General features: G+C 37.0%; 1 protein-coding gene across 6 annotated transcripts in view; it reads right to left on the bottom strand.

The window, feature by feature from the left end:
* The window catches only part of ZFYVE28 (zinc finger FYVE-type containing 28), a 160,220-nt gene that overhangs the window by 14,950 nt on the left and 122,067 nt on the right, over positions 1 to 23,203 (bottom strand). For 3 of the 6 annotated variants that reach the window (XM_086747322.1, XM_086747324.1, XM_086747319.1), the window contains exons 9-11: positions 17,676 to 17,780; positions 2,235 to 2,389; positions 1,573 to 1,689 (exon numbers count right to left, since the gene is read on the bottom strand). In XM_086747322.1, coding sequence (XP_086603448.1) covers positions 1,573 to 1,689; positions 2,235 to 2,389; positions 17,676 to 17,780 — 377 coding nt within the window. Of the gene's footprint in view, positions 1 to 1,572; positions 1,690 to 2,234; positions 2,390 to 5,665; positions 5,772 to 17,675; positions 17,781 to 23,203 lie in introns of those variants that run through there. The other 3 variants (XM_086747320.1, XM_086747323.1, XM_086747325.1) reach the window with 3 other exon arrangements.

The raw sequence follows: 23,203 nt of genomic DNA, 5'->3' as shown, positions 1-23,203 counted from the left end.
ACTTCTGGGACCAGATTACAGTAGCACCTATATGGACCTCCTTATACTTCTTGCTTTTTCTTTACCCTGACACAGACAGTGATTTAAGTCTCCTCTATTCTTCTTTGGAATGACTACAGAAATGAAAAACACTGTTATTATGGGACACACAGTCCTCTTCCATCTAGTAGTTTAGTTACATCCTGTATTTTATTTTTCAGTTCTTAATTTGGATCCTTTACAAAGAAGTAGATTATAAGAATAACCAGAGATTCCCTAGGTGAATCACACACATCAAATCACATCTATTAAAGAGAAACTTCATCCTAGAGTCCCTGACTTTTAGTCACTCATTTTGTTTCTGCTTTCTGCTAACGCTTTTTTCCTCTTAACGTAATAGTTCATCCACTAGAAATTATTCCAATCAAGTACTGTTGGCTATTATATTTCCTAGTGATAATTCTTTACAGCTCCAATTTCTTTATTACTCTTATTTGAATGTTCAGAAGCTCTTTGATCCTCTCTTTAGCAATTTTGTCTAACCTCATTTTTCCTTGCCAATGAAAAAAATCAGGTCTCTTTTCATATCATGGCACCATAAAAAGGTTGTGGAAGTTTCAACCACAGTCCTCAACAGAGGACTGTAATGCATGTTGTGCATTATCCCACTGCAGAGTTGGGTTGGAATGGAGGTTTTCCGCTAAATTTAACCAACTTTTAACTTAGTATTTTGTACAAAATCCTCAATGCCTTTAAATGAAACTGAGAGAAAGGGAAAGGAAAAGTTTTCAATCATGTGGAAACGGACAAAAAAAAAAAATAAAAAAGAGTGGTCTGATAACCTTCAGATGCTGATAGCTCTAATCATAACAAAGGACAAAGGTAATTGCAGTCTTGCTGGGATGACACGGTTATTTTTAGATATGTTAGCAGACTTGCACCTTTGAAACAGAAATTATCAAAATGGTGACAGAGAAAAAAAATGTATTGCATTGGCTCATGATAGAGTTCTGGTTCCATTAATTTAATTATCTACAATTCAAAAGTGGATCTTCTATTTTAAAGCCAAATTCAGCATTCTGCAATTTCTACAAGACAGAATTCAACATTTTCCTGAGTATTCTGATCTTATAATCTGCTCTTTTTACATAGCTATTGAAACATCATAATCGAAGACACGTCTTGGTAAATTAAAATCTGTCCAGTGTGAAATAATACTAGAGGGAAAAAAAAAAATTTATGAAGTTCAAGCCCTGCAGAGATTGTGTTATGACCATATGGGCTGCAAACACTGTTCTGTTATACACGAGAATATGGAAACAAGCAGATGCACTCTGAAGGCTTTAACTCTTTCAACATTTGCCTCAAGACATACTCCTGTGTACCTACACTTCCCATGACTTAATCCTGTTTACAGTCTGTTTCCATTACTTGTTTTTTTTTTTTTTTAAACTTAGATCAAATCACTGTACAGTGAGCCCTGCCAAAAAAGCTAGCAGAAAGTTAACAAAATTCTTGTCAAATAGTTCATGAACTCCCACGAGGCTACCACCAGAAATTCACTATAGAAAACAAATGTTTAAGTCTCTTTACCTTTCTTTTGCTTTTCCTTGTCTTCTGTTTCAGGTTTGGTTGCCATAACCTCAAACAAGGTCTTTAAGATACTTCTCAGATCGCTAGCATAGTTTGTCTGCAGCTGGTCAGCAACACCTAGGCATTTGACAAAACAGGTGAACCATTACTAGACTATTACATCACTCTTAAAAAAAAAAAAAAGTGTGTTGTTGCTACCAGTAACAGCCTCATATTTATTTCTGAGGGGATCACTTGCTCATGTCAGGAATAAAAATGGAACATTTAATTAAACTAACGTTCCATAATGGCGAAGTTACATTCTGGCCTTTATGCTACCTGCAATTTGATACGTATCTTCCTTGTCCTTTGGCAGGAGACACAGATTCCTTTTGCATCAAAATACACCGGCTACATCAAATTTCTTCCCTTGAAGATCATAAAGTATCAGATAAAGAAAGCACTTAAGTCAAACCTGTTGCATGCCCAAACTCTTCATTACTGCAGGTTTAAGATGTCTGCATCTCTGATAACAGGTCTTTCTAGACCAGTGTGCAACTTAGACCCCAAAACACAGTACACAGTCTTCCTCCAACTTTATCTCTAGTCCATTCTACCATAACTTTGTGCACACAAAAAAAAAAAATAGTTTTTACATTCAGAACAAATGTCTACTCTCATACCTGAGATACAGACAAAAAGGCGGTGAATAAGATCATTGCTGCCATGAAATCTGGATCTGATCTTTTCTCGGGTGGCAATTTTAGCAGCCTGCAAAGCGAGCTGGATTTCTTCCTGATCGATGTCATCAGATGAACAGGAACTCATCATTAAACTGCTGTTGGATGGGGGAAAAAAAAAAAAAAAAAAAAAAAAGTAAAGTAATACAAATCTTCACTCAGTTGTTCAGGATGTTCAGCAAATCCTAAAGGACTTATGACCCAGGGAAGACTCTACAGCAAACCACAACTAATTGCTGTAAATTCTTTTTGAAGTTAAACATGATAGTGATTGAGGCATGTTGGTTGATTTTCACTGTGGCATAGCTGCAAAAAAAAAAAAAACCCAAAACTTTTAAGCAGAAAATAATTTGTCTGTATTTTATTGCATTTTCCTTGGCACCACAAAGTGCTGTGCCATTTTTCACATTAACTTCTTCTAAAAGCTCAGTGTTGAGGCCATAACTCCACCAAAAATCCAAAAGGGGAATATAAACCTGAAAAAGAGAAGATCAGTTCTGAAGGCAACTTCTTAAAAATTTATTAATATGGAAGTTAATTTGAAAAAAAGAATTTCTGAATTATGTTACCTTAAAATAGTGAGAACAGAACCTAAATATAACCTTACATGAAAAAAGGGAAAGAAGAGTGATAAAATATAATTTACCCAGCAGAGAGGAAGATTAGTCCCCTTTCATACCTAACTGTAGAAACTGCTGAAATGTCAAACCATTGTAACAGAATGGCTCATCAACTCCAAAGAGATTACAATGTGTCACCAAATGTCTACTAGAGATTTAAATTTTCTTTTAAAAAATAGATGCAGAGTTATCAGCCATTTCCACCCCCAGTCCCACTCCATCCCTCTTTTAGGGAGAGGAAGCTTGAACAACTTGAGATTGTAGGGAAGCTTTGGTGGGAATCCAGCATCTTCAAGCATCAGAAATTATCTAAACTATTTGTAAATCAAGATATATTTTTTAAAAAGGAAGTATTTAGGGAAAATGAAGTGCTTGGCCAAAGGAAAAACCCTTAATTTGGAGTAGAGCTCAGGATGTAATTACACTGAAGTCCTAAGGATTCACTGTGCTGACCAAAGGAGACATGCCTTCTTACTCTACTACATTCAGAGACAGAGGAACATGAAACAGTTTTCCTCACAAACTGGAAAGAAATTGATCTCACTAGTGATTACAAAAAAATGTATTTTACTTATCATCATACTTTGGCTCTCCAAAACTCCAACACTCTCTACGACACAGACAACTGCTATGTTCAAAAGAAAGTTACAGACTGCGTAACTAGCACGCACAATGAAGGAAGCAGTTTCTAACACATTCTGAGTTCAATCTGCTTTTATTAGGGGCTGAAACATTCACCATGTTGCAGATCCCATCCCTGTGGCAGCATCCATCAACAGTTATTGCAAGATAAGACAGATTGGTACCTTTTATAATTATTTATATCAAAATTTTATGGGATGTAGTTTTGAAATTCTACCTGTAGGCTATACAGGCAATCCTTCAAAGTGTAAAAATGAATTTATTAGGCATACAATCTTAAAAGTTCTAATAAAAACAGAACAGAAAGTAAATAAATACTGGAGATTAGTTATTGACAGAAATATCAATGGAAAATGTGTGCATGAGCACCTTAACTGGCTTCCCAATCTTTCAAAGGCAGAGTAAAGAGCAGGCCTGCAACAGGCTCATTTTGTTCATGTTATCTATTGCTATTAACAAACCCAAGTACTTGTAAAACATGTTCTAGCAGCACCATGGCCAACTGGGTTTATTAAAGATACTGAGAACTGAGAGAGAATTCTCTCTCTCAATTTTTCCTTTGCTTTTCCATAGGGGATATATATATAAAATAACAAGCCTGTCAGTGCGGAAAAGTCTGTGTTCAAGACAATGTAAAGGTCACGTAAGAAGGTGGCTTACAAGGGAGTAAACTGAAAGGTAGGCAGAGCCAGGGAGCGATCCTTGATTTGCAATGGTACGCGCCAGATGATCGCCTCTTTGCACAAATGCTCATATACAGATGAAGTAGTTTGTCTGCCTCATAACACAGCCAAATAAGGTCTACTTTTTTTTTTTCTTGTTTTTAAAAGAATTTATCTTACAGTGATATACACATTTGCGCTATAAATTGGTTTCCAAGGCAAGGGTGGACCTCCTGACACAGACAAATGCAGTCTGTATGTAATTATGTAATCCCAATAAAATGGTCTCTCTGAAACTCCCAAAGGCAAAAACCTCAGTGCAGGGGAAAGCAGGAGCACTGATTCAAGGATGACTCTTCCCTCCAAATCACAGCTGAAGAAATATTTCAAAGTAAGGTGTTAAGTGTGCAGAGAGCTGTGAACAGTGCTTTTCAAAAATATCAACTACTTAGTCCTTTCCCATTTTGCAGAAAGGAAGAAATGCTCTTTCCACAATTCTGACCAAGCTCTGACCATTTTTAATAACAGTGTTTGCCTTTCCAAGTCTCCTCCAACTGGGAGGAATGCAGTTTTACCTACTTCCCAATTCCTCCAAGGAATGTGGTTTCTCCTACTTCTGTTCCAGGCTATCCTGTGTTAGATTTTGCAGTGTGTCATTAAGACTGGTCATGCCTCACCACAAGACTGGCCGGAACTTTTTTGTCCTAAAAATCCCTAGCACAGAGCACATACGAAGCGCTTCAGCACTGTGGGTCGGAAGGTCAGCATGTATGCATACCCCCATTTATAAACATACTTCCATATGCATACTCACACATAAATTACAATATCCCTATACAAGAGGGTCAGAAAAGAGGATATTTTGTATTCAGGACTGGTAGTGCCATGGGAAAGAGAAACACTCCAGTATAATTTAAAACCAGACCTAAGAATCACTACAGAGTTAGAAACAACTACTTTACCTTTACCAACAGGACCAAGTCAGGTTGAGACAAAAATTACTCTCAAAGAATGACTAATGACCACCTGTTCTTTACTTTAAAATATATCTTACTGTTAAAGAATGTACCCAGAAAATTAATGTTGTAGAGGCAGTCAGAAATACTGTCACAACAGAAACATGGCAATTGTTTCAAACAGCAGAGACAGCTTTTCTTATACCAGGGTATCCGAAATAGCAGTGATTCTATCTATGCAAATGTTAAAGATTCTCCCAGCTTTTAAAATTGATATTATAGAAAATAAACCTGAATTTTGATCTACAGAGTTCAGCTTACCTTTTCTCCAAATCATTCTTTCAAACAAGTTATTTTTTTTTTTAGTTATATAAGGAATACTCCTCCTATTTGGCTTATCTACCATGCATAAATTGGCTCAAAATTCTCAGCTGATACCAGATGTGTAGGAACCATTTCATTAACGTCAGACTACACTCAGATCTGGAATGTTTCATTGCCAGTATCTGCAGAATCAAGTGTCACTGCAGAATACAAATGGCCACAGTAAGCAGCTAGAGACAAGTCCTCATTTTCTCAACTTCTTGGTTGAAGGGATTCCTGCATTACCCGAGGAATTGGGTTAGGAAGAGATAAGACCAAAATAAGCATGGAACTCCCCTTGTGAAATGTTTATCATATAAACAATGCTTATCAGGTACTTATTTTTCACACTGTAAAAACATTCCAAAGTTAACACATTCGAAGGTGAATATCAAGAAATAAGATTTTATGTCAAAGGCTGATTCCAAACAGTCAACCTGCTTATACGTTATAAAGGAACAGATACCTTTTGTCAGATACAATGAATTAGCTTTTTACCTAACTTGGCTAGCATTTATCTAGCAATTTTTAAATTACTCTCTATTTGTAATGTTAGAAGAGTAGCAAGACTCTTTCAAAACTTTAAAGATTTATCTCTAGGATAGCTGCCTGGTCTCAAGGCTTGACTGTGAAATTTAGTGAAATATGTACAAGCAAACAAAAGCCAATAATGTAATTGTACGCAATAACATCTTTCACCCGTGGCGCCCATCTGCTTTACAGCTTTTAGGCTCCAAAGGATACTGGTGAGCCAGGTTAAGCAGTAGTATCCATACAGAATGGTAAACAGGACTATGGAACAAGAAGGTTATGACTGACCTTTTCAGAGGCGGCCAGTCATTTTAGGTAACCATCTGTGATACCGTAGGCTTCGTGCTGTATTTGTTGGTCACTGACACTCATCCAAAACCAGTAAAAGCAGCAAAGTCTAAAACCTAATAACCAAGGTCAATTGACTCAAAGCAGGTCCAAATTTAAATATTTTACATTTGTGCTCAAAAATTAGGCAATAGCAGTAGAGATCTGTGACCACTCATAGATGTTTCCTTACAAATTTTTATACAAGTGTTTGGTTCATTAAACCTGAAATCTGCTCTGAAATGAATTCTCTGAAAGAATTTCTCATTACCTACAAACAAAACCTCAGAGTACCTTAAGTACGCATTAAATATACAGCAGTGTCAAGTAAGGAGAATTTAAAAGCTCACTGCATTGAATAAAACGAATACAAAGAAATCAACTGAATGATCATGTTTTGAAAAGAATAATTTAAAAAAAATAAAAAATGGTTTGGTTTTGTTTCTTTGTCTTCAGAAATCTTAGATCAAAAGCAATAGATGGTCACTACCTGCAATGGAGAAAGTTCAACATAGCTATTCTACTATATACGTCACTAAATTTAAGAGGAAGGGTAAGACTACCCTCTGAGTCTCTGATTTCAGGCAAGGTCCTTGATTACAACTAATTGTCAAGTATAGCTTTCAGAAGATTGTCAGTGGTGCCTTTAAACCGAGGGGGCTCAAGTTTCAGCAACATAAACTCATCCCAACTAAGACTAAGAGCAAACCACTCGGAACTTCTATGAACAACACTACAAATGTTTACTAGAAAAGTGTTGGCACGTAATTCAGTGACTATCCATACACCATTTATGTTACACAAACAGTTGTGACATCAGTGATTCCTATTCAGTTCCTCTGGAAATCTCCTGCAAACCACACAAGCATAGGCACATGTAGGACGCAACTATTGGCAACAAACCAGGTAACACGTTCCTGTTGTAGTGTGAGTTCAAAGCTTGTGAATCCACTTCACAGTGAATTCAAAACCCGTCTATTGAACGGTACTATTCTGGTGCAGAGGTTTACCCAGTGTGCAAAACCAGAGTGATTTTGAGATAAAGTTGCTCGTTAGGAAAATTTCATACTTGCTACACCATGGCAGGTAAGACTCCTGCTACAGTCAGGAAATGTGCAAAAGGGTTTCTATGACTTCACCCATTCTTGTTCGCATAAGAGGACATTGCAGTTATAAACCACGATGTAAGTTTTTACAAAGGGACAGTAGTCCAACTCTTAAAAAGCAACTATAGTTCCTTAAAAATTTGATGACTGCCCACAAATTACAAAACAGTGCAGCTCCTTGGACTTAAACGACATCACTTCATTTGCACTAGCTGGCTGTAATTAATCTCTCATGTCCGTTACTTAAAATATCACATTTTTAATAACCAAGATATATACATGTATAGCTATATAATGTACATGAATTTCCATATATCTAAATATGTATGTATGTTTTGAATATCCTAGTTCTTTCAATATTTCTTAAAAAACATTATTATGAGCTTTCATTATTGTTCATACAGAACTCAGCATGATGGCCACCTTACGCTCTGTGTACAATATCAATAACACACACTTTTTATCCAATGTATGATAATTAAGGTTTTCTCTCCCATTCAAATTCTTTCATACCTTAAGTAAATTTTTTTAAAAACCACCGACCCAAAACTTTTTGCAGGCAAATCTACATTATTGTCTGCACACAATTTCTAAAACTACTTCAGTAACCGGTACATTTATCTCACTGATATTCGTGTAGGCTGTGACTGGAAAGCCCACCACTAAGCTGTCAACCTGTCTCTCCCAAGCTATTACTCGTACTTTTATAACTCGTACTTTTATACTTCATAAGGCTGTAGTTAACCCTGGGTTCCAGTCTGCAAAAAAGAGCAAACAACTACTCCAAAGGCCATGTAAAGGATCAGACACAATAGCTGGGAAAAGACAAATGTTGCATACCTGAGGAATTACAAGAGGAAAATTACAGGGGTTTAGGTAAGAGAGGTGTAACTCCAAGTCAGTACAGAAAAAAAAAAAAAATTACTAGTTCCCATCCTGCTTTCTTCAGTACTTCTGGTGTTTCTTTTTGGATACTCTCACAAGAAACAATAAACAGCAGGTTAATACACTTTGGTTTCTAACATCTACTAGTTTTGACACGGTTGGGAGGAAAACTATGAGATTAATGGCTGCTTACAATTATTTTAAGTGAAGGGGGTGGCTACACACTCAATTTTAGAGTCATTTAAATCAAATCCAGAACATGTCTTATTGAGTGATTGCACGTAGTTATTTAGCTAATGACTGTATTTTAAGGAGTGTCCCCAGCAGCTACATCTAAAGTAGACTAAAAAAAGCTTTAATTCAGAATTTTATTTCTCTCTATTTTAAGAGAAAAGGCTAAAGAGGGGGAAAAACAAAAAAAAAAAACCACAAACCCCAAACAACCCATGAAGTGTTCCCAAGGCTTCAAATCTTTGTCTTGAGAAACAAATAATACAACTGTATTCAAACTCCTCTATCAGGAACAATCTAGCTGGGCACTACCAGAAGGAGTGGACTTGACTACACTACAGTATTATCACAGGTATTGGCAGTGGCCACTCCATACATGGTAGGACATGTGCTAGAAGCCCCATCTGCTGTCAACCTTTTGAATTCCATAGTAGGGGAATAATTTTTCAGACACTGCAAAATTTGCAGAAGTCCTTTTTTAGCATCTTTTGCCCCAGTAGAGGTGGGCAATATGAGCTCAGTTGATTAAAATAAGTAATTTGGATAATGGCATTAGCTATATGTCCAAAATGATATCTTCAGTCATGAAAACTCCCTGAGCCTTCAAGACCACTGAATTTTAAATCAACAGCAACAACTTCTGCTCCACACTCTGGCAGCTTCTGCAGCTGCCCACTCTGTCAGAAGAACATCTTCTTGAATCCTTCCTCAGCGCTTCAAACCTCAAACTGCTGAGCACTCTCATTGTACTTACCATGTCAGACTTATCAAAATACTCAGCTGTTGAAGCAACATCTTGCTAAATAGATCCATCATAAGAAATTCCACCTCAACAACTGGCTTATCCAAACTCATTACCACTCTGGCCTGGGTTTTCAGAAGAATGCAAAGATAAAATATTCCAATGGGAATTAAAATAAACAACATTGCCAGTGCAGGATTTATCAACTTTAACAGTGCTCTCTCCCAAATAGCTTTTTTTGGTCATTACAGATAAAACTTCTAGAAGAGGGCATATGAACAAATAACTTAAGAGCATTAGTAATCAACAAAGCTGCATATCATATTTAGTGTCAGATACTTGAAAGGTACTACATTTACTGTTTTTCTCAAAATCTAAACCAAAAAGATTAAAAGCTGCAAGATAAGGATATTGTAAAATTAAAGAAAAAACAAAACTGAAAATATAAGAAGTCAGAATATTGCTTAGGTTGTACTCAGATTTTCTCAGTTCCACCACGACATTTTTTTCTAATACTTCCTTGTAATCAAATGTGCATTTAAAACTCTCAAACACTCAATTATGCCGCAAAAGGACAAATAATAGGAGATTAGAGGACAGAAATATTTAAACTTCAAAAATAATTCTGAACTGGAAAAACTGCAAGTGAAAAAAACAAGTTAGCACAGCACTTATGAGGAAATGGTATGTAATACCAGTTCTGGTATCTGATACAGTGATGGAAACACATCTGTCCCAGCTGTTACGCCTTATCCAGAAGTTGACACAGGACAGACAGAACCTGGACACCTGATGCTGGATACAAATAGTTCCAAGGGCAAAGAGTCATTTCATATAGCTTTTCAGCAACGTCCTCTGTGATAGGCAAGCAACTATTCTGTATGGCATAGTAAAGAGTGAATTAATTTAGCATCCAATTCCAGCAGATACTGTCTTGAGTTGCAATTCCTGTGTGGCAGAAAGAGGTAGAGAAGCAGCACTTGAAAAACATTTTCCATCAAGAGGAACTCAGAGATAGGGAAACTTATTAGCACAAGGTTTTCATATCGCCTCTGTCAGTTCCCTTAAAAAATAATACGGAACAACCAGCTGAAGCATTAAAGCATCCTAGGGTCTAGGAGAATCCTGCAGGAATCTGGTATCCAGCTGTGGGAGTCAAAGCTGAGAAAAGCTAATTAAAGTATTAGGTGGAGCCTTAAAATTTTAATTAGGAAAGAAAACTTTCATTTTTCACCTTCAATGCTGCTCTAAGTATGAGGCAATCCGCTCTTTTTTCCTCCAGGATAATTGTGGTTTTACAATGTATCTTGGTTTTAGGCATTGCCAAAAACTCTGGAAAAAATGAGGTTTTATAGTGATTTTAGTTAATTACACATAATCTCAAAACTTGCAAGGATGCTATTCTAAGGGTTTGGGGTTTTTTGGTTTGTTTGTTTGTTTTTTTTTTTTTTTTTTTGGGGCGCGGGGCGGGGGGGGGGGGCTATGTAGAAACAAGAACACAAACCCATTACGACCACTTTTGTCAGTCTCCAGTCAGACGATATGGCAAATTTTGGGGTGCCTACTAGTTTTGCTAGAATAGATATATTGCCTCTGCCACTGATGCTACAGCTTAACATACTGCCCTATTTCACTTGATTTACAGAGAGAGAGGAACTAATTTTGTATTTAATTTACTTTAACCATATTGGATATTTTAACATCACTAAAATATGAAGTTTATCATTTTAATAGGGAAAGACCAAAAAACTTCAAAAAGCTGAATTTTCACCTTCCCACTGTAAGAAGCACTTATTAACAAGTAGTTCACACAAGCTGCATGGGTTATTCCTTGAGAAAATAAGATCTGCATCAGTTACTTGTTACTGAAGACAAAGATATGCATATAATACACCCCAAAATACCTTGTGGAATTTCCTAAGAAAACACTATAGCTTCGAAAAATGCTGCCTCATTTGGAGATTTGATTTTTTTTTTTTTTTTTGTCTTGCAGGTTGAAGAATAAGATAGGCATGAAACACATCAAGAAAAATTCTGGCAGTGAAAAACTAGAGACATCTGCTTCAGTCACATACATCTCGCTGACTAAAATCATAAGCACAAGCTGACAGACCTCGTCAACGCTGACTGTTTTGTTGTGCTGGTACTGCTCAGCTGGTTATTGGGGCAAGGGATTTAGCAGCAAAGCGAGAAGACTGTACACAGCAGCCCGTTTGTGACTGTATTAATATGCATATTAATTGTCCCAACACTGCCTGAGTGACAGAGCTGTACAAAACAGCACAGACTCACAGCACCTGAAACACACACAAACGGTTTGCGGTTCAAAATAATCAGGCAGGAATACCATCTATTTTAGAAGTCATCCTGATTTGCTCAGGGTACAAACCCCTTTCTCTTCCCAAAAGCTCTTCTCACTTAGGTCTGTATTTCCATGATTCCAGTACAGCACATGTAAAGCCATTATCACCAGCCCTTCTCTGGTTATGAGCAGTCTTTCCATAAAAAAAAGCTCTACAGAAAAATCAGGGAAATAAAATCTACAGTAAAGCATTTATCAAAACAAAACATTAATGCAGAATTAAATCCATCAATTTATCTAGCTTAAACAACTACAACCTGAGCAGGTTAACAATGGTAAAACTGTAGGAGAGGAGATCTGGAGACACAGTTGATGTAGGCTGCGACACATCAGTTAAAATACATTGTTAATATATTTGTTGTCTTCCACATTACCATCTGCAAGATCTCCAGAGTAGTTGTGATCTCTTTATTAAAACTTGTGGGCATGTACTTTGTGCTGTAGTTTTGACAGCACAGATTAATGCACAGCTCTGGATCATGGGATCAAAGAACTGAAGTCTCCTCATATAATTCACAGTCCTGCTGAATGACCAAGTTATTTTTCCTTCTTGCATCCTCCTCTACTGACGAAAAAGCACAAAAACCTGGTTTTGTAAGAAACTGTCCACCCACAAGAACTTTGTTTGGTCTGAGAGATGGGCAAGAAACTGGCTCACAGGTCACATATATAGAACACTGATCAGTGGTTTTCACTCAGGCTGGCAGCCGGTCACCAGTGGGAACTCCCAGGGACCAATACTGGGCCCCACGCTGTTCAACATCATCATCAATGATCTGGACAATGGGCCCGGTGCAGGCTGGGATCTGTGTGGGTGGGGAGCAGCCTTACTGAACGGGATCTGGGGGTCCTGGTGGGCAACAAGCTGAACAGCAGTCATCAGTGTGCTGCTATGGCAACAAAGGCAAATCCAATACTGGGCTGCATCCACAGGGACATTGCTAGCGGAGACAGAGATGCAATCATTCCACTTTACCAAGAACTTGTCAAGCCGCATTTGGACTGCCGTGTAGATGATGGAGAACCTATCCTACAAGGAGAGACTGAACAAGTTAGATCTCTTCTCCCTGAAGAAGAAAGAGAAGGCTCAGAGGGGACATCACCATACTATTCCAGTATATAAAGGGTGGCTACAAAGAGGGTGGAGATGCTCTCTTCAGAAGGAGCCACAGGGAGAGGACAAGTTGCACCAGGAGAGATTTCATCTTCCTATAAAAAAGAAATATTTTACACAAAGAACATTCAATCACTGGGACAACCTCCATAGGGACATGGTAGAGGCTGAAGGTTTTAAAAATGTGATTGGACAGGATGCTAGATCATCTCATCTAGGCTTCCCTTCCCACGACAGGTTGGACCAGATGATCTTTTGAGGTCCCTTCCAACCTGGGCTATTCTATGATTCTATGAACTGACTGGCAAGATAGCTGCAAAACACTTTTTCTGAAGCAGGTTATAAAAAATTCACCTCATTTATATACTAGGATAACCTTCCCTGCCTTGTTTCACATGTGTGTTTATACTAACAGAGATATAGTCATAATACGCAATACAGTAAGTGATACCCTTCAGTTATATCCAGCAAGCCAGCAGCCTTGGGCTCTGCCCACAGGTATGCAAATACAGATATTCTAACAGAAATAGCCAAATAAATACCCTACTCTCATTGCTGGTAGACTCTTGCTGTTTTGGCAGAGACTTGAATCACAATACATATCAGATACCTCCTTTTACAGACTGTAAATAACATAGGCTAAAACTTCACCACTAATTTTTGTAAGTGCCTAAAACTACAGAAAAATGTACCACACAACACCAATATTTAAGCCACAATATTATCATCTAAAAAAGTGACGGCTGACTAGGGAAGGCATGTAGTGTATTATTAAGGTTAGTTTTTAAAGTTATTTAAATATAAAGTTGTCATTTATTGGTTCATCATAACCTTAAAATGAAGGTAGGCTTAACCACGTACAAATGCTTAAATACAGGCAGGCAAATGCTTTGATACAGATTCATCATTATTTCTTCCTCCCTTGCACTGTCTTACACCAAAAACCCCAATGAGGCTTGAAATCAACTAATTGTAACTCCCTTGTTCTTCTGTTGTCTCACCTATTTTCCCTCATAATTCCCAAAACAATACTTTTATTGCTATTTTCTAGCTCCAGTGTTTCAATGAACTTAGGTCCATTCTTGACTTTAGGCATATCAGGTGATCTTATTCTGTTGAGCACATGAATGGCCTTCACTTAGGTTTCCACTCAACAGCTCCCTCAGGATCTTGCACAATCCTTCTAACATATGCTGAAAGCTGACTGACAAATTCCTGCAAATAGTTTATTTTTTTAAAGCTAGTGACCTTACCAGTTCCAACACTGAAATGGGTAAGATTCCAGCAGTGCATTTTATTAGCTGCCTAGTTACAATTCAGTAAGTTATATTAAAAATTCTTCTAAAATTACATTTATGAAAAAGAAGCCATTAAAAATGAAAAACTGGATGGATTGTTTCATGGAGCTAATATAAGCAATGGACCAATTGCCACTTCCCTGCTGTAGTTATAAACATCTCATTTTAACTCAAGTCAGTGGTATTATCCCACAGTCACATTGACGTAACCAAAAAATTCTGCATAGTCATAGAATCATAGAATGGTTTGGGTTGGAAAGGACCTTAATGATCACCTAGTTCCAACTAGGGACATCTTCCACTAGACCAGGTCACTCTAAGCTGGATCCTGGGGCATCCACCCTGGCCTTGAACACTTCCAGGAATGGGGCATCCACCACCTCTCTGGGCAACCTGTTCCAGTGCCTCACTGGCCTCACAGTAAAGAATGTCTGTCTTACATCTAACCTAAATCTACCTTCTTCCAGTTTAAAGCCACTTGTCCTATACTCTTGTGAGTCTGCACAAAAACACAATTTCTCTGAAACCTTCTGAAATTAATGGAATACATTTATTCTTTGCTGATAAAGTTGACTACTGATCAATCTCAAGTCTCGATACTGCTTAATGAACAATCATCTTCTGAACTGGGCCAAACATTTAACTCCTTGACCATCAGGCCTCTGAGACTAGAAAGAAGAACCTTCTACACAGATCAGGTACCAATGAAATAATCACCCTTTCCTTAGCAAAGCCATTTGAGAACTCCTCTGTACTTTATTATTATTTTTCCTTCAATTCGTGCTCTAGAAACCTTGAGCAAGGTTTTAAAATGTTTTTCAAATTACTGTGTGAGCACAGTCAGTAATCAAAGTAAGCAATCATAGTTCTGATTTAAGACTGAAAATCTTTGGCCCAGATGCATTTCAGTAAATTACACACTTAACCGAAGTTTCCACTTTTCTCCATTTACTAAAAAGGGAACCTAGAGCAGCAAAACTCCTAATTGAGGTGTATCAGTTTGGTGCCTAAAATTAGGTGGGATGAATATAGCTCAAAAATTACACAGCATGGGCTGATGATGGAAAAAGTCTAAGGCAGTAAATCACAGGCTGATTTGAAGCAGCCTCCTTTAACAGGTCCCAAACGGTTCCTACAGCCCTAGCGGCTTTTTCTTCCCACTAAAAACCTAAATGGCAAACAATGACCCTTGGGTGATCTGGGATCCAAGGACTGTGCATTTTTTCCCTACTTCTCCATTTGGAAAACAATAAATGTACACATATACAGAATTCCATACATACAATACTTCATTGTTTCAAACCCATTTGGCCTATGCTATTTAATACATGAGTAGTTCATTCAGCACTGGGCTATTCTGGCTAAGGTGGTTTTGCTAGCAGAGCAGAATTGTTTGAAGGCACTGGGGTATTTCCAAACCACACCACCATCTGACAACATGACTTTCAGCCTCAGCATTGGCTATCTAACAGCACCAAGGAATTGATTGTGATTCACAGGAGGCTGGAAGGTCAAATTACTGCACTGCGAGAATTCTACGTTAAGCTAATTGTTTTTCAGAAAACATTGCAAACGTTACATTTACATTTCTAATTATTGTTAAGTGAATTAACAGCAAGAAATTACGTACATTAAAATGGTATATTTCAGAGAAAAAAAAAAGAAAAAAAGGGTATTATTTTGACTATGCACATGACATCAGGGAGAACTTAGTTATTTCAGAAAAGAACATTTCGCAGAGATTGTCTTTGCAAGGAACATGCTTGTTATAGTAAACAAGTGATAGAACATTAGAAAAGTTGTTTAATAGTAAAATAAAACTCCTTCAATAATACAAGATAAAAGAACAGAGGAGCTCCTTAAAAATAACATATTCTAAAATATAATACAAATAGATGAGGTGAATATTACATTTCTGTGCACACAGATCTAGGACACGCTGCTGTGAAGGAGTTAGACTTCTGAGCTTTTTTTTTAATCCTTCTTTTATTTTATTAAATTAAGTTGTTAAAGAGAGTTTAAACTTCTTTTAAACTATGTATTTCAAAAGGGGAAATTCATATCAGTATAGCCAAGCAGGCACTTAGCTGGGGTTTTTTTTTTATTGGAGCATAAACTACAATAGCTAGGTCTCTAGTAATATCAATCAGATACAGAAAAACAGGCAACTTAGATTTCTCACATGACTTGCAGGGATGAATCAATGCTATAGTTCAGTGGACAAAAACACAAATGCACATGTACAAATACTGCCTTATAAATGAAACTTGAAGCAAAAATTTGAAAAAAGGGAAAATACAGATCTAATTTACCTAAGCATCAATACAATGGCAACTACAATACTAATATACAAAGGCAGTATAGCAAGGTCTTGAAAAGAGGTGGTGAAGACTCACTTCTTCTCACTCCTTCAATTATTCCCGAAGAAAAACTGAGGTTACTTCTATTGTCTGTTCAAACAGCCCTGTGTGAAACAGTCTCTTTAGTGTATTCCTTATTTACAAGACGGCAACCATTGCATGCAGCTAAATCGGGTTTTGTTTAAAGAATAGTAATAAGAAAACGTATTTCAAAATTAAAGCCATGAAAAATAGTTTTAGTCACATCTTTATGCCCTTATTTAAAAAATACAGAACTAAAAAAATTAAGTCTGAAGATGTGCACATCCTAAAAAAAATACATATTATTATATGTACTATTTAATCTGTCACTACTAGAAAAGAACTTTTAAACCTCTCTTTCTATCCCCAAACCTAGATAAAATTGGGAATTGCTGAACTTCAAATGAAGTGCTGGATAGAGATAAACAGATGCAAAAGGTAGGACAAGAAGAAGGGGAAGATGAGCTACCTCAATGGAAATAGTGGCATTTCAATCCACCTGTATCAGAGTAATAATGGTATTGCGTACAATGTATCATATACATGTAGGTTATGCATACCTTAAAAAAAAAAAAAAAAAGCAAAGAAATCACATTTCTGCTTTAGTAACATTTTTCTGCCCTAAATTTTATTCCTCTATTATTCTCATTAAGTGCTCCAAACAAAACTAATTAAAGTTAAAACTCTCATGCAGTTTCATAAGATGAGAATATAAACAAGTATTCTTACCAATTTTGGCCAACACCACTGTGGAAGTTAAATTATTAACTGGAATGCTCCCCTTATTTTACAAAGCGAAACAAAATGGAAAAAACATGTTGTCTAGAAAATCAAGACCTAGCTAAGACAAACATTTGGTACTTTTCAAGCTAAAACCTGAAATCTCTCTTAAGAAATGCTATATGGACAAATAAAAGCAAGGTGATGCATATATATAATTCATTGCTATATGCATTAAAACTTTTCTGTAAATAGTTGTCTCTCAGTTGCCACCGCACTGAAGAAAGCTGCTAAAAAAAAAAAAGATAAGAACACCTGCTGTTCAAAAGCAAGAATACTCAGAAGTGTTGCTGTCACTTGATTGTTAATTCAACGAAAATTTGTAACCAAGCATAACTAACCCAAGACCATTCGTCAAATCTGACTGCGAAGTGATGTTATTACCTCAGAGCGTATATGCTGGAGAGACTACATGTAGTGACAGAAACACTCTCATAGTCACTGCTGGAGATGGAGCTGAGGGGGGAATCACGTAAGCCATCCTGAGAACTGAAAAAACATATGGAAACAAAATGAACTGCTGAAGCCAACAAAGGTGAAAGACACTGTGATAACTCACGGCTTGTCGCGGATTATACAGAAATAAGAGTAAACTAGCAGATATAGTTTTGCCTTCAGAAAATGATACAAACCTATTCTGTTTTCTTCCCAAAAGGACAGACAATTTGGCAAATTCAGGGGCACACATTTCATAAAAATCTTCAGTTTAATTCATGCCATACAGTTAAAACATTCAGGAAAGAACCCAGGATTTTACATTTTCATAGGGTGCAGAGGGAACAGCATGCAAAGAAAAAACAAAATGAAAGTTCATAAAGTCACTGCATGTTTCAGGCTAAGACACCCTAAACAATAAACTTAAAGAACTTCTGAAATATCGTGACAAGTTTGATTTAAATGTACCTCCAAAGGGAAGGAAAAAGTCTGGGAGAAAGCAGAAAGCTGACTCTTCAGTGTAGGAAACGAAGACAATACACCTACCCCTAAACTGGCTCAGTCCCTGTAACGCCACACACGTACCGCAACTTCTGTGGTTTAAACCAAGAGATGAGCAGGAAGGAGCAGTCCCATGGCAAACCACTGATACTTCATCAAAGAAAATCCACTAGCTACTGAGTAAAAGGATATGAGTAATACACAACTTGTCTCTGGCCCTTAAATAACACTCCATTTTAGATCTTACATCACGTTATCAACATGAACCAGGACTGGAATATTAAAAATATTTTCATAAACAGTACAGAACTATCTTGGAAAGACCAATTTTTTTTTTTCTTCAATAACAATTTACTGCTCAGCTACTGGAAATTCCACTAGCTAAAAAAGATTAAATTACACTGAATAAGAAAATATGTGATCTTGAGCAGAGGTATCAAAGCTGTACTGGCTCTAGGCAGTGCAGAAGAATAATTCAAGCCTGCTGAACTCAAATGTTCAGTCAACAGAAATCTTTGGACAATGCAGAAAGAAAACTAAGAAATATCTTTAGTTAAAAGAGATGTAATTATATAGGTCAGGATTATTTTACCTTACTTCCGCACAATTACTGGCACATTTTTTATGCTCTTTTGATTTGTAGACATATGCAGGGTATATACTCAAACCAGCTATGCTCCAAATTCTTTTCTTCTACCAAATTTACTATTGTAGCCAGTTTTGCAGCTAGAAGTCTGGAAGAATGCTTAAGGGGAATTCTTCAAAGCAGTGTACAGGAGGTATGTGCTCTAATCCCACTAAGAAATAATAGGATTTGTTTGCATACCTCCCACTAATCGCTTGGAAAACGTACCCCTTCACGTCCTCATTTCTGACTGCCAATTTGAAAATAAATCCCAAGTGTACTATGCTTAGCTGAAAGGATAGTCATCACATCTGGAAAATAATTTTATCAGACTTGAATAAAAATCTATTTAACTTTCATTAATTTTATATAATTTCCCCTGCTAATTCTGCTCATTATGAAGATATACACACATTCAAACAAAGGCTTACTCTTTTATAGCTCATCACCTTTTCCCATCCAATCTTAGAATACAGTCATGCTACTAAAATGTACTTGTAGTATCTGTTTTATGGCAGCTAAATGATATTAAAAAAACATTAGCATGTGATTTCACAGCATGATTGAACAGGAGAAGCTGCCTTGCATAGATTAAATGTATTGTTCAGAATAAAGTAATCTTTGAAGAGCAGAACCAGGAAACAAGAACAACTAGCAAACTCAGCACCTTCTTTTATTCCCTCTCACCTCCCTGCCATTTGCAGATTTTTCCAGCGTAACAATCCTGCCAGCTGACCTGAGTAGTAACACTTTTTCTGAAAGATGACAGGTTTGCTGTCCTTCAGTGCTTTCTGTGAGGCTCTCCCTGATATATTTGAAATCCAGTCAAAATATCTCAGTTACCAATAGTACATGAAACAAAATTACAAAACTATTTAAGAACTTAAATTCAACTTTCTTCAGTTTTGGTTTTCTAGACTGTTTGTTTTGTTTTAAAGAATTTGAGGTTTTCAGCTCTTATGCATAGTTGAAAGGGCTAAAACTTCTCCTAAGAACACAAAGTTCTCATACTTTTTTTGCGAATTAAACGCTCTAGGATAAAACATAAATCAAACAAACCACCACCCTAAGTACCATCTCTCTATTAAGACCAGATATTTATTGTCAATATTGTCTCAGGTCATTAAATCACTTTCTATCTTGAGCTAACTTCCAAGCCAGAAGGCAAAATAAAAAAGGTGGCAGAAAGTACTGGACCTCGATGGTAGGTAAACCTAATGAGTAACCTCGAAATGTAATGCCAGACAACCAGCTTTTATTATCAACGATCTCAATGCTTCCTTTACTTTAATCTTCACAGGTTCTCTGACCAGCTTACAAGCCTCACCTCACACCTCTTCTCCATACTTCTTATCCCCTCATTTGAATCCTCTCTTACCTCTAACCAGTTGCGCTATCAGCATAACTTCTCATCAGCTCCATTATCTCATCTCTTTTTAAACCTTGTCTTAACACTGTTTGCCATTCTAAACTGATTCATAAACGCCTTCATTTCCCACTACTCCATCTTTTACTTGGTGCACGAACCTGGCCACGCTGCACCATCCGCTGACTTCAGGATTACATATCCATCTGGTCAGCCATCCTTTGGCAACACAAACTGTTTGGACGCACTTGACACAAGCCACGCTCAGAGGTTAGTTGGTTGTAATACAGGATGTGTAATTTAGACAATTACAACGTGTAAACATTTTTCTCACTCCTGTGTACCAACACAGACTGAATTTTTGTATCAGGACTAATATTTACTATTTACAATATTTATTTCTGGTTCATATTCAGGCTGTAACTCTTCAGATAAGAAATTCTGTTTGTTTAGTGCCAAGAAATAGAAATTTAATTAATGATAACTCTGTTTTATACCTTCTCAGTATTATACTAAGCAGCTTTTTTTTTTAAAAAAAAAAACCAAACAAACAAACAAAAAGAGGCTCCTGACATACTCATTGCATTCCTTCTCAGTATACACAGACTCAGGATATCTTTTGGTAGAATTTTCTTCTCATTAGTATCTGCCTGAAGATTTGCTCAGCTCTTCTAAGATGCTGGCAGATCCTGAGGTGAATCGACCTGCTTTTCCCAACTCATGATTCCTGTTATCAGCCGAGGGTAGCTCGAATGCTCGTTCATTAGCACAATTACAAGAAGAGAAGTTATGTGCAGACAGACACATTCTGTAGCTGACAGCAGCCAACCATTTCCTCCCACACCAGGCCACAGGGACCTGAACTTCACCACACCATACGCTCATTTGAAATTAATGCTGTGTTGGCTTGGGCATTCATAAGGCTGTTTAAACCGCGTAAGGTGGCAAGAGTTTGTTTCATTTGTGAGGTCTTAAATGCCTACAGTGCTACTTTAAAAATTACATTCCAGTATAGGATAAAACCACCATCCATGCTCAGCAAAACAGAATTCTTCAGTACTTCTGATAAAAATACAGAATAAAGATTTGAGGCAACAGAGCAAAGTGACATGGGGTGATATGGCTGCCTCTATTCACAGAACACCGGCAGGCTGAACTAACGAACCGTTTATTTAAAGCTGTTGGCCATTTTTTGTAACTATTCCAACAAAAAAAAAACAAACCACCAAACCAAAAAAACCACAAACAAAAAAAATACAACCACCAAGCTAAAAGCCACCTTTATGCCAATTTTCAGGTTTGTGTGCTCTTTTCTACTGGAATGTATTTCCAGCCTCTTACGTTTAATTAAATCCCCGCTCTTTTCAGTGGATGGTTTCTTCATGAACGTTATTACTTGAGTTACAGTGACATTCCATGTTACATTCATTAGTTGCCACAGATTTTCTCTATCCCATTACATGAGAGCTAACTCTAAAGCCTCATGTGTCAACTACATCAAACCTTCTCAAATAAGTGGCTTTTAAAACTCTTTTACCTACTGTACTCATTGCAGGAATCTATGCAGAGAGTTAATACAGTTCACTGTTACTGCATTGGACAGATGGACCTGGTAAAAGGGAAGCTGGTATAAAACACTGACACTTCTTCTTTGCGTGCTAAAGCTTTGTAACAGCAGTCATGTTACCGGATACCACACAAACGCAGTGTTCAACAGACATGGTCAAACACTGCCACTTCTGACACTTGTACTGTTAAAAAGAAGAAGAGGAGGAGATACTGAAAAAAAAAAATTATACTGAATCTGAATTTGGCCAGTTACACGAAGAAAAGAAACAGAATACCAGAGGGGGAACAGAGGAATTTCAACCAACAGCCAAAGATTGCTTAAGGGAGGTTTTGCAGTGGAAAGGCCGGTACCTTGTTCCCAATCAGCTATTATCTCCTTCTTGCTGATGAGAGGTTCTCACTCCTGAACAGCCAAGTTAAGACTCATCAATGCAAGTCACTAAGCAGACACTGTTTTGTTCAGGCACAGCTCTCCATTAATTTTTATGGAAAAGGCAACTTTGTCATGTAAAGACACACACAATTTTCTTAAGTCTTTCTGTGATAGAATTATTATAGGGAAATGAATTTAAGACATTTAATCAGGTTGCATTACAGTATCAATTAATCTAGTTTTGATAACAGAGTACTTACAGAATCAAATGCTTTTTTTTTTTTTTTACATGTAAATGCTAGCCATCCCCAAAATACAAATTCTTCTTTCCCACGCATTTACAAAGGTGGAGCGACTTATCTTAAAAATTGCTGCACTGAAAATGTGCACACTTCTCACATGTTGCTAAGGAGTGAAAAAAATAAAATACAGGCAGAAAAATCAAAATTAGAAACCAACTGTATAAAACAGGTGTTCGTCTTTTCACTAAGTCCTTCTAACATGCTGAGCAAATAAAATTTTAAATGCATTACAATATAGACTATTGTAATATATAAATTAAATAATATATATGAATACATATATGTTTAGACTACAATTGCAACAGTAAGAAGTGAGACAACTTGAATAACAAGTTAAATATTAAATTATTCATCTTATTCTGGAACTGTAACACAGATCAGCGAACAGCAAAACAGGCTTTTCCAAGGATGCCTCATTGCTCTTCCTTACACTGCAAAAGTATATGGCAAAATATTATATTTTTTAAGCCCCCACAAATAAGTGCAACAGCATCAGCATCTAACAGTCGATGGACACAGCTAGAGCTTGCAGAAAGCTTGAAGATAATTTCTCCTCCCTATAAATTTCAAGCTCCTTTTGCCAATTCTCAGGTGCACTCTAAGAGGCTTCATCAAGAGTACACTCAAACACATCACGGGAAATAGCATAAAACGTCTAATTTCAACTAGACGTAACAGGCCTGCAGCGGAAAGGATAGAAGCTATGCTTAAGAAACCTTTTTTAATATCAGAACTGCTGCA

This window comes from Chlamydotis macqueenii, chromosome 4 (assembly GCF_036417535.1).
Source record: "Chlamydotis macqueenii isolate bChlMac1 chromosome 4, bChlMac1.mat, whole genome shotgun sequence".
NCBI classification, from domain to species: Eukaryota; Metazoa; Chordata; class Aves; order Otidiformes; family Otididae; genus Chlamydotis; species Chlamydotis macqueenii.
The sequence above is the reverse complement of the archived record's forward strand: the minus strand, read 5'-3'. Positions and strand labels throughout refer to the sequence as shown.